The sequence below is a fragment of the Vitis vinifera genome, chromosome 10 (genome assembly GCF_030704535.1).
Source record: "Vitis vinifera cultivar Pinot Noir 40024 chromosome 10, ASM3070453v1".
Taxonomy (NCBI): Eukaryota; Viridiplantae; Streptophyta; class Magnoliopsida; order Vitales; family Vitaceae; genus Vitis; species Vitis vinifera.
Genome location: NC_081814.1, coordinates 7,539,166 through 7,550,433, shown reverse-complemented (window position 1 = coordinate 7,550,433; position 11,268 = coordinate 7,539,166). Strand labels below are relative to the sequence as shown.

Sequence of the window (11,268 nt, the reverse complement as noted above, 5' to 3'; positions counted from 1 at the left end):
ATACTCAACTAATTATGGAAAAGTCTCTCCATTAAATTGGAATCATGAATTAGACACCAGTGTATGAGTATATTCCCTAAAGGAAGCAAATATTGAACACTATTTTTATAAAGATATAAAAAAATTATATATATATATATCTGCATAATTAACAACTCATTCATCACCGTAAGTAATAAAAACTAATAATTAAAAAGAATTAGCTCTTACAAAAACCTAAAGTGCCTTTATTTTGTTTTTTTAAACTAGAAACTTATTTAGATGTACAGAAGACACGATAGCCTCATCTTACAATTTTTATAAAACATAATTGTATTGAAGAATTTCCATCATGTCCAAATGAAAATCAATGGTGGGAAGTTGCAAAAGGGGATCATCCTTGATGAGAAAATAACACATCCAAAAATCCATCCATAATTTGGAAATAGTAGCATTCAGCACCAATTGGAGAAATAGATCTGCATTTGGCGCCAAGGAAACAAAGACAAAATGAATTCAAAAGTACAAATAAATCCTCTTGTTTCTTCTCATGGCTCCAATGCTCCACTAACTCATCTCTGCTACCAGTTTAGCTAGCTCTGATGCCAGTCTGGGAAAAAAATTAAAAGAAAATAAAAAAGATCCATATTAAAACAGAAGTTTTTGCCTTTTGCTTGTGAAACTTGAACAGAAAACTCAGGATGAACAATAGAAGCATAACAGAAGAATTACAAAGCAATACAGAAATAAATGTCATTGGCATGATGGACTAGAATAGATTATTTAATTCAACAGCATATAAAAAAGAATGAATTCAGATCACAGAAAGCATGCAGAAGAATATTGTGATGGGAAACCTCATTGTTAGCCGTGCATGTCTCAATTGGTACCTTTTATCAGCAGAACCAATTAATAAAGGAGAATGTCATTCAATTTTAACTATGATTAACCAAGATGATTATTAGAGGTCAAAATTGCAATGAAAGTAAAGGGAAAGAAAATAGCATGTTGGGACTATGACAAAGTAACTATATGCTAAGTTGCCTAACTATTCCAACTTGAAAGAATAAATAGTGGTTTCTTGTGTATTATATCAAAATGGGTAAAACTGAGTAAAATCAAACCTCACAAAACTCTTGAGAGGTAGGAGAGGAACCAGAAGCTAATAACCAACATAAACTGCAGCATTAACTATGTAACAGTCATCATTCTTATCTCCCATTTCTTCCACCTGTACACCACTTGAGCATATAAGTCCACCATCTACAACTTCGAAGTTTATAATCTTCCCACTGCAATCAATCACACAATTCTCAGTAAGTAGCGCTCACGAGAATTTCATATTCTGAATCTAAAGGGGATGGTGAAATAAATCCATCTAATTTGTGTGAAATGACACTGCAGATAAATCCTACAATTAGATAAATTGTTTTCTTAGTACTTAGAGAAGATGCAGAACAAGTGATGAAAGATTTCTAGACTGGTGTAGGTATGGATAACAGAAGTGCAGGCCTAAACAAGACCAAGAGAATATCAAGATCTACAACCTCAACTAAGCACATCCCTTAAAAAATTAACATGTCTACAACTAAATGCATCTAGCTATATATTGTTCCCAAAGGTGGTGGCACAATATTACTTAAGCCTGCTATGAGAGTCTAACTTGAATCTCTACTTACGGGAAAAAAGTATTGAATCACTTAACAGCGGAAGCACTGTTGTAGAACTTTTATTTGCTTCTGCCTTTAAACCAGGAGCTGAGAGGAAAGTAACAGGGGGTTCAAGACCATCCAAAAGGTCAACAGAATTATCTTAAAAAACATAATTTTCTCTGGACCCCACTCTTTGCATTCAGTAAACATATTTCAGATCACCATTAGGAGGTTCCTAGCCATTAGTTGGCTTCTGCCATATAATAATGATCTAAAATATGTTTAATCAACCCATAACTGCTCCCAACACGCTTCTCTCTCACTTTATTCAGTGGCTAAGCAGTGATTGGTTGTTAGTAGCTGGACAAGGGTATGCTCCCATTTTAGCTTGAGCTTTATGATCAATGTTCTTGTTCTTCCATCCACATTTTCCACTTCCTTTTTAATGCAATTTCTTTTTCTACAGACAAGCAAAACCAGGATGAAGTTTAGAACCCAGGTCATTTGGTACAAATGCAACTTCACAAGCTGGCATCCTCATGTTTGCATATGTTGGCCACTTTGTCACATATCACCATGCAGATGTATTGTATTGAAAGATTCCGGATGCTTCTTAAACTGAAAACACCTTTTTTTTTGTATGAAACTAACAACCCACCTAGACCTTAATCTGAATGCCCCTAAACTGGAATTGCCACAACCAAAGACAACGCAAAGAGTTCAAATTCTGTTTTCTTTTATTCCCTTAGTATAGCATAGAAAAGACTACAATCAAAATTCATGCATCCAAAGGAATACTCACTATGGGAAGACAGACTTGACCCTCTCAATATCCAGGGAATGTTGGAGAGGACGAGGGACTCCCAACTTGATCTGGAGTTTCATTTGATCAAAAGTAACACCAGGTATAGATCCTGCACCAAACTCATTTTATAACAAAAAAAAAAAAAGTCACACCAGATTAAATCTCAACAAACCAAAACTGTCCACATAAAATGTTGAAAAATCCTACATCCACCAACAAAAATCATGTGTCTGTTATGTTTAGCTCATAGGAAGAATTTTAACTTGGGTACAACTTTGTTTCCTTACATTTAATTATGTCAGTGTCCCAGTCTGTTTAACTAACGAAACTGTTTAACTAACGAAACGTGGAATTTTGGAGCCAGACAAAATATAGGTTTTGGGCATATTTTGAAACAATTATTCCAACTGACCCTCTTTTATTTTTTTTCTTTAAATTAGTTGGAAAACGCATTTTGAAAATGCAGCTTCTATAGAAATTAAAAACCAGAATTTCAAAATGTAGTTTCAGAATGTGTACTAAAACTGCAATTTTAAAATGCAGTATCTAAATTTGTACTAAAACCATACTTTCAAAATACGATTTCAAACAATTTAAAAAAATATATATATATTTATAACAATAAAAGATGAAGTGGAAGTAAGGGGTCATTTTGAACAAATGTTTCAAAAAGGCCCCAAAAAGCATCACTTTGAACCCAAGAGTTTGGGTTCAAAATAACCCAATTTGGGGTCTATTTTGAAACATTTGTTCAAAATGACCCCTTTTCTCTCTTATGCGTCATCTTTTATTTTTATGTTTTAAATTTGTTTGAAACCGCAATTTGAAGCTGCTTCTAATTTCTATAAAAGCCACATTTTCAAGAAGCGGTTTCAAACTATTCCCTTTTTTTTTTAAAGAAAAAAAGAGTTAGTTTGAATAACAGTGTCAAAATATGCCAAAAACCTATATTTTGTTTGACTAAAGGGCAATTTCCAAAATTCTGAACCCAAACTCCAAAACTTGGCTAGGAAACTTCTTGAGTTAAAAAAAAGGGCCATGAATGGGATGCTCCAACTAGCCAGACTGAATGAACCACATTCTCTGGGTTGTTTTTATCTCATTGTTTCTTCATTTATTTACCACAATGCTACCCAGAAAAGGAGTTGACCTTGAAACCTGTGCTTGAAACATTATCATTTAGCGTAAATACTAATTTAGCGTTCCTAAAGAGTTGAGAGGCTTTGTGGTTGAGAAAAAAAGCATATAATGCCCTCAATTTTGGGTATTCAGTGTGATCCCATGAATCAAACGTTGGATAACAAGCACTTGCATTCAAATTTCCTCATAATAAATACCCAAACGAACAAGAACACTGAAACCAAAAAATCAAATACCTCTCCGGAAAGCAGGAATAGAATTGGAGGAGATAGCATCCCTACAAGCCCGCATAGCTGCAGCAGTAACATCTTGCCTGCATGCAATTAATTCATCATTTCGGGGGTTCGATACAAAAATCAGTCTGAGTAAAGAAAAACACACCCATGTTGATCGTAGCCGACACCCATTTCTACAAACAACAGCTTCATCGATTGGGCGGAGCCACTTTCGATACTGGCAGTGCCTCCACTTTGCTCGGCTTCCATGGCGGTTACAGCTCTGATGGGAAACGAAATTCGATGCGACTGGAAAGAAGAACGGTTCTGGAAATGGAGCAGTGGGTTTGGACACGGACGATTTCCGAATTTTTGGTCAGTGGAAGCGAGAAACGGAGGATTTGGGAATAAGCAGTTTGATGTCATTTCCATTTTTGCTTTTTCCTAATTTCTTTGTTCCACTTCGTAAAATAACACTTGCCTTTTTGGGCTTATAGAAATTAGTGGATCTGTAAATGGAAGGGTTGAGCCCAACCCAATCCAAATTCATTAAAATACTTGTTTGTGCGTTTTACTTTTACTAACCCAGCCTCAGTCCAAATTATAAGAGTTTAGCTTAGAACCGTTTGAATCTTGGGCTAAAAATTTCTAGTCGGATTTGAGGAGTGGATCATTACAAATTAACCAATGGAAGGATCATTTAACTTAGAGTGGATAATATCTGAAAAAAAAAAAAACAGCTGCAATGTAGGACATTACTAGTAACTTGCTGTAGTAGTTGGGCAAAATGTATAAGACTAAACTGTTGTAGGATGAAAATAAAACCTCCTTGTTATGATGATCGATTTAAAGAAAAATAAGAGGGATAAGAAGAAAGAAATGAAGTCCCAACGGAATGGAAAGAGATCCATAATCAAGGAGGATATTGAAGCTTCGGAGTCAAAAAATTGGTCAAGTCCCAATGGAAAATACATTTCAGTAGTTATAAGCGTTACTGTTTCCTTTTGTAATAAATTACTAAAAGAAGGGACATTTAACATAGCTAGTGTACAGTCTAGTTTTGATGCAAATGAGGATGGGGGATGAATAAATCTGAATTGCAAAATGGCTGTCTGCCATTGTATTCACAGACATAGTTTATCTTTACAACAAAAACTCGTAGCAATTCTGGAGCTGAGTTTGCTACAGATTAGCAAGGTGTGGACCTGCATACAAACTTCTGTGGTTGCTGGTTTTGGCACTGTATATGGCACGACCTAGCTTTATCTCTTAGCTCTTGAAATGCTCTCATTGTCTCAACATCAAAACCTCCCGCAAACTGCCAGATTACATACACACACAACAACACCCTTGGTTACTGAAAATTAGATTGTGAATTCACTGTTGATCTTCCAAGGTATGATGAGAAAGCATTTTACCTGATGTACTCTGAATGCAAACCTTACGCCTTGAACTATCAGCTCTTCTTCTTCTGGGCCACCGCCCACTGTTTCAAGCTCTGCTGATACTCTCTTCATGTATTTCATTGCTAATTTTACAGATGCCAGCTTGATCTGCAATTTTATCAACACCCATTACTAACCAAGTTTTCATCTGTTTTGAATCAAAACAAAAGGAAAACACAGCTTGAAAACACAAGGGATTTTCTTGAAAATCTAAACTCACAGAAACCCATTTACGCACCGAGGAAAACGACAATATGTTCCAAGCTCATTATACCCCCATAAAAGCTCTCCGACAATAGGTTCTGTCCTATTACTAGTTTATTTCATAGAAATTTCACTCCTTGCATTTTAAAATTTTACTGTCATCCCACTGCAATTTGAATAACATGAGAATGTATAAATGGTCAAAATCAGAATCTGATTCTATGCCATACTCATCTGCCCAAAGCAGACAAGCAAATAAATCTGGGAGTTCACATGGGCGCGTGCAGACGTGCACAGAGAAAATAAGGCAAAACCTCTCTATCATTTTGTCATCTTGCTAGTAGCTACTACCCACAACGGATAGTATGTTACATAGTAGACTGTGTCAAAAGCAATGTCCCTCAGGTACCCCCCACAAGATTTTGCATGTAGGATTTCACTAACAAATCCCACATGAACTAACAAAATAATGCGTAATGGGTACATTTCTAATTAACTATGGCTTTGAAATTGAAATTCACACACGCATCAAGGCTTTGAAAAAGTTGAAGAGCAGGACTGATTGATTATACCTGACTAACAAATCCAGTTTCGAGAATCCAATCTATTGGAATTTGAAACAATTTGTACCGCTTTGCAGCAGATTCTCTCATTCGGGAGAGGTTGTAGACCCCATGTTCAAGCCTGTTTTAGTCCCATCAAAAAGTAAAGTCAGCCAACACATCAGGAAAAAAAAAAAAAGCAAACGAGCCAACACTAGACACGTTTTTTCATGGTAGTGAGAATGGTAATATACTTTTCAAGCAAAGCCTGCATTTTCTTGAGAGCCGGAGCACAAGGCTGGCGGGCAACATCCCTAAAAGATGAAGCCTCGGATTCAAGCTTCTTCAGATCACAAAACCCAAATGCTGCTTCACGCAATGCGTCGGCTTTTTGCTCCGGCCAATTGAAGTGTTTCAACACCGCCCTTTCATCAACCTAAACACAACAAAATCAACATTTCCCCATGAGAATTTGGAAAAAAAAAAAGGGTGACATTAACTGGGTCTTGACAGATTAAATAAAAAAACATACCAAGAAAGAGAGTTCATCGTCCAGCCACTTTACGAATGGCACCACATCCTCAATGTTTGTGAAGGCGGCGTTTTCGACTTCTTTGATCAGAAACCTTATGAAATCACCCTGTGTTTCTACGTCGGTTTTGATCTGTGAAAAATCGGCACTAAATGTATCAGATTACCAAAGACTAACCCTATTTCTCCTAGTGATGACGATCGTGTCCTAATTCATACATTTTAGAACTACTTTGTCTTTGCCTACCATGGCATGTAGAAATTTCTTGAAATGACAAAATTGCCACCTGAATTTGAAAAAAGATTGCAACTTTATGGCAAGCCTATTTTGAATCTAAACAGTGTCTTATCCTCCAAGGCACATACACCCCAACAGGGAAAGTAAGGGCACCAGTAAAGACAAAGGACTTGTCAGGTTGGGTACTGGCATAAAGCCAATGGCAGTTTGGTGAATAATAGTAAAACTATGCCGGAAACTGGAACTTACTGCCAGCAAGTGAGAGGACCGGTTCTCGATTTCTCCGATCATGTCGCGGGCGTTGGCATTCGCCGGCACGTCCGGGGCTCCGGCTCCTGAATCACGCCGGGAGTCTCTTCGCATTAGGGAGTGGTAGAACTCTACCACCTCCGGCACTCTTCTCACCTTTGTTGGCATTGGTTTTAGTCCTCTTGGAGGTGGTGGAGGCGGAGGTGGGGCGGCTTTTGATGGTGGCTGTGGTGGTGGAGGCACTGATTTTTTTGTTAGTGTGGGTGGTGGTGGTGGTGGCGGTGGAGTAGGAGCTTCTGGTGTAGCTCTGTTTTCTGGTGTTGTGGTGGATGATGATGTTGATGACGTTGACGACGACGACGACGATGATGATGAACATGATGGTTTTGGAGGAGGTTTTGGAACCCTAGGAACTCGAGATCTCACAGACTCGGAGGTTTCGGCGATTTCTTCGGAGTTGCACCGAGAATGTCTCGGCCTTTCTGGTTCGCTTTCATCTTTCTTCAAATCTGAAACTTCAAACTTCTGATTGTCGTGAACTTCCGGACACTTGACTCCTTTCCTCAAGCTCTTGATCAGATTCGATTTCACGGACGCATCGATCAGCCCCTGAAACCGCTGAGAAGACGAAAGCTCATCGCTCTCCCCTGTTTCGGTCCACAACGCCTTCGACTCCACTCTGCTCCGCTCCGACGCTGCTTTCTTCAGTTCCGCCACCTCCGCCTCCAACGCCTTCACCTTCCCTTCGCTCTCTCGCCTCTCCTCCTCCATCTTCACCTTTAACTCCTCCACCTCTCCTCTCAACCGCTCGTTCTCACCCTCCAAACCCTCGATTTTCTTCACGCACTTTTCAATCTCACCTTCCTTGGCCGTGATCTCATTCTCCAAAACTGGAAGTATCGCCACAGACTCCTTAAGCAACTTCTGCTCAAGGAGCTCAGTCTTCAAGCGAGACTCCCTCTCCCTCAACTCCTCCACCAAACGGAGCAACTCTGTCACGTCAGGCGGTCGGGGCTGGACCTGAGCGGAGGAACGAGGGAAGTAGACCCCAAAAGAGCGAGAGAACACGGGCTTCTGAGGACCCTTGGCAGAGCTAGGGGAAGGCAACGGAGGCTTGGGCGGCGTCTCCGTCTTGGCATTATTGGCGGGCGACCTCTGCAACCCCATTGCGACCTTAACCTTGCCGGCCACCATTATCACTCCAAGCAGAGCCGCTCACTTCTCCTTCTCTGGTCTCTACACAGACTACACTCCTCTTGTTTCTGATAAGAGTAAACCACGCACGTCCTTGTCTGTGAGGTCTGCAAGCTGTATAGTTAGTGAGAGATTTTTCGAATATTTCGAGAGAGAAAAAATAAAAATAAAAATAAAAAATAAAACTGAGAGAGGAGGGAAAGGGCACATATGACGAGGAACGGTCTTCTCTTCTCTCTTGGACCTTCTCTTCTCTTCTCTTGGATCCAGTTTAAAAAAAAAACAAAAAAGAAAAGAAAAGAAAAAAGAAATCATCAAGTTTAAAAACAAAAAGAAAAACCAGAAAAAGAGAAAGGAAAGAAGAACGATTTGAAATGGTATAAACACCGTACGCACCCGAGTAGGTAAAGTTGAATTCTCGCATCAGTCATTAAGAAAACCTTGACTTCACGCGCTGAGGAAGGGTAATTGGGTCATTTACCATAAACGAGGGTGGTCTGATCTCGTGGGCCACCGGACTCATGGAGAATGGAAGTTTTCTAGGGCCTTTACTGAGGAGACGGGGAGACTGTCATTCAACTAATATTTGGAAAAGTAGAAATTCTTTAGAACTAAGAAAAGTTCGCTCTAACGGTCGGCTTGATATCTCGACACCCAGTTTCTCGCGATATTCTCATTTTATGAGAAGTCAAAGAGTCCATTTAAGTCTTTTTCTTTTTTTCTTTTTTCTTTTTCTCCATTCTTAATTGTCTAAAAAAATATAATTTGTATTAAACTAGTTTAGTTCTCCTTAAAATGATAATTAAGAATAGTTTAATAGTGAAGATGAGTCCAAGGAGATGTTTGGTAGGCCAATTTAAATCATTAAGTAAATTAAATATATTTAATAAAACAACTTAAGGATATTACTTAAAATAAAAAATAATTTTAAATAATAAATAAAAATAATTAACTTATATTTAAATCTACTTTTTCATTTTATATTTTTACCTCAATTTAGACTAATATGTCTATAATCTTCTTTGTTATACCAAAACTTTAATTGTTATTCAGTTTTTTTTACTTTAATTATGATTTATAAAAATAAATATGTCAATTTAATAATTTAAAGTATATTTTAACTTAATTTTATTAAATAATCTTAATAAATTTTAAATCAGTAATTTAAATTAAAGTCAAATTAAGTTATTAAGTAAAAGAATTCTCACCCATTCCATTTTCTTCTTAGAAGAGAATAGTAGCCTTTAATTTTGTAAATGTTTACAACATCATATTCATCGGACCAAACAATCAAATAAAATATTTTGATTTTAATATTTTCGAATCTATAATTTTAATAAAAAAATATTTCTCCAAAATTCATCTTTTTGCTCACCTTAATTAATCAGTCTATAAAAAATAAAATAAAATTATAAAATTAATATAAATAGAATTTGGAAAAATAGTAGGATTATGCTTTTCTTTGGCATAAGTATATCCTAATGCTAAATTATTATTTTTTGCTCAACTTATTTGTTGTAATAAAAGAATAGGTGTGAAGTGATTTTGTGTGGACAATTTGACTATGGAGGGGAATATCTTTAAATGTTAGCATGTGTTTCTTTTCAACAATGCTCATAAATAATTTTTATTGCCCCCTTTAGTGTTCATAAATAAATCTAACATTTATAAGAATTCTTATATTTTATATATCAAGTTAAATTTACATTAATTTTCAAAATAACTAATCATTACAATGAGAATACAATCAAATAAATTTATTTTTACCTTGGAGACACTATTCAATTTTTGTTTCTCTTTGTTTGGGTGCAAGTGGCCATTTATGCTCACATAGAATTGGGCCCAAACTAGGTACATTGCCTTCCATGGCATATGCATCAACTTTTTGAATATCTTTCCTTTTATGATAATAATTTTCAACATTCAAACATTCAATAATTTATTTTTTGAAAAATGTTGCAGAAGTTCGAATATCATGAAATAGAGTTCGAAAAACGCTTCCATCTTATCAAACACGTTCAAAGTTAACATTGAAAACTTAGGACCTGTTGGATGATTGTTATTATTTATAGTTTTATGTTTTTGAAAATATATAAATTAATTTTAAATTTACATATTTTGAATTATTTAATTTTCTATAAAAGATAAAAATAAAATCATTTATTAATTTTAATTTATTTTTCATTTTTTTCATTTTCTCTTTTCTTTTATTTTCTTTCTTTTATATTTTCTCTTAAAATATTAATAACCAAAGATACATTGGGGAGTCAAACATAGCCCTGAAACTACTTTTTAACTTGAATGGGCAGTCCTATTATGTGAAGTAAAAATTAAATCAACACATTAAGTTTTTAGTTTCTTTCACAAGCTATATATGCATGTGATGTGATTATGTCTATTTAAGAAGCAACCCCAAAGATCAATTTGAAAGGATCATTTCACCTAAACATGAGAGCCGTTATTAAAAAGGTAAGATTTAAATATTTAAAAAAAATATTATTTAGCTACTTCATAATAATTTTTTTAACAACCTTAATAATTGAAGAAAATTAAGAGCATAAACATTCCTTGACAAAATTTCAAAATTAAGTTGCTAACATGGCCACCTAGAAAAGTTGAGATGGTTGATAAAATCAATAATTTCATCTTTTCCCACTTTTAAAAGCTAATAATTGCGGGTATTGGTGCCGTTATAATGGAAATTAATTGACTTAGGTGAGATATATATATCAAGAACACATACAACTCATTGGGGGCAGCTCACACCAATAAGATACTCTGCAACCCTACAAGTTTTAGGTGGGTGGGGGGGCAGTTGGATGGTTTTCCCCTCTTGGAGGCTCATGGCTGAAACATCACTTTCACTCTACAAAAGAAGAAAAAAAAAAATTGGTAGCACACCCAAGGAGTGACCATTACCAGACCGAGAAAACTCCCTCTTTGTCTGCAATTATTTTTCCTTTTGGTCTCATGATCTCATGGCCTCTTGTCTGTAGTAAAAAGAGGTAAAAGAAAACAGGGCATGGGGTTGGGGTTGGGTGTGAGGTTGACGTGAGATTGGTTTATGAACAATC

At 36.3% G+C, this 11,268-nt stretch overlaps 2 protein-coding genes across 3 annotated transcripts; both read right to left on the bottom strand.

Moving 5' to 3' along the window:
• Positions 1–355: 355 nt before the first annotated feature.
• Positions 356–4,250, bottom strand: LOC100253185 (uncharacterized). The gene is made up of 5 exons (XM_002266856.5): positions 3,958–4,250; positions 3,813–3,889; positions 2,434–2,545; positions 1,104–1,271; positions 356–589 (listed from the first exon to the last, which is right to left on the bottom strand). Exons 1-4 carry the CDS (start codon positions 4,221–4,223, stop codon positions 1,142–1,144), a joined length of 585 nt encoding a protein of 194 aa, XP_002266892.1. The 5' UTR covers positions 4,224–4,250; the 3' UTR covers positions 356–589; positions 1,104–1,141.
• Positions 4,251–4,867: 617 nt separating this feature from the next.
• Positions 4,868–8,523, bottom strand: LOC100248051 (protein CHUP1, chloroplastic). 2 transcript variants are annotated; one of them, XM_010657195.3, is made up of 7 exons: positions 8,403–8,523; positions 7,001–8,301; positions 6,515–6,646; positions 6,237–6,418; positions 6,013–6,124; positions 5,210–5,344; positions 4,868–5,109 (listed from the first exon to the last, which is right to left on the bottom strand). In XM_010657195.3, exons 2-7 carry the CDS (start codon positions 8,192–8,194, stop codon positions 4,981–4,983), a joined length of 1,884 nt encoding a protein of 627 aa, XP_010655497.1. In that variant the 5' UTR covers positions 8,195–8,301; positions 8,403–8,523; the 3' UTR covers positions 4,868–4,980. The 2 variants fall into 2 exon arrangements, with proteins under 2 accessions (XP_010655497.1, XP_002266934.1); XM_002266898.4 differs by having other exon boundaries at positions 7,001–8,512.
• Between the last annotated feature and the right edge of the window lie 2,745 nt (positions 8,524–11,268).

What these genes read in the sequence shown, in the direction of transcription:
- LOC100253185 (XM_002266856.5), bottom strand. Translation starts at nt 4,223, where the DNA reads ATGGAAATGACATCAAACTGCTTATTCCCAAATCCTCCGTTTCTCGCT. An exon ending in GTCGGCTACGATCAACATGG is followed by an intron (nt 3,890 to 3,957) that starts GTGTGTTTTTCT and finishes AATTGCATGCAG; the next exon opens with GCAAGATGTTACTGCTGCAG. An exon ending in TATTCCTGCTTTCCGGAGAG is followed by an intron (nt 2,546 to 3,812) that starts GTATTTGATTTT and finishes AGTTTGGTGCAG; the next exon opens with GATCTATACCTGGTGTTACT.
- LOC100248051 (XM_010657195.3), bottom strand. Translation starts at nt 8,194, where the DNA reads ATGGTGGCCGGCAAGGTTAAGGTCGCAATGGGGTTGCAGAGGTCGCCC. An exon ending in ACGATGAACTCTCTTTCTTG is followed by an intron (nt 6,419 to 6,514) that starts GTATGTTTTTTT and finishes TGTTGTGTTTAG; the next exon opens with GTTGATGAAAGGGCGGTGTT. An exon ending in TTGCATTCAGAGTACATCAG is followed by an intron (nt 5,110 to 5,209) that starts GTAAAATGCTTT and finishes GTAATCTGGCAG; the next exon opens with TTTGCGGGAGGTTTTGATGT.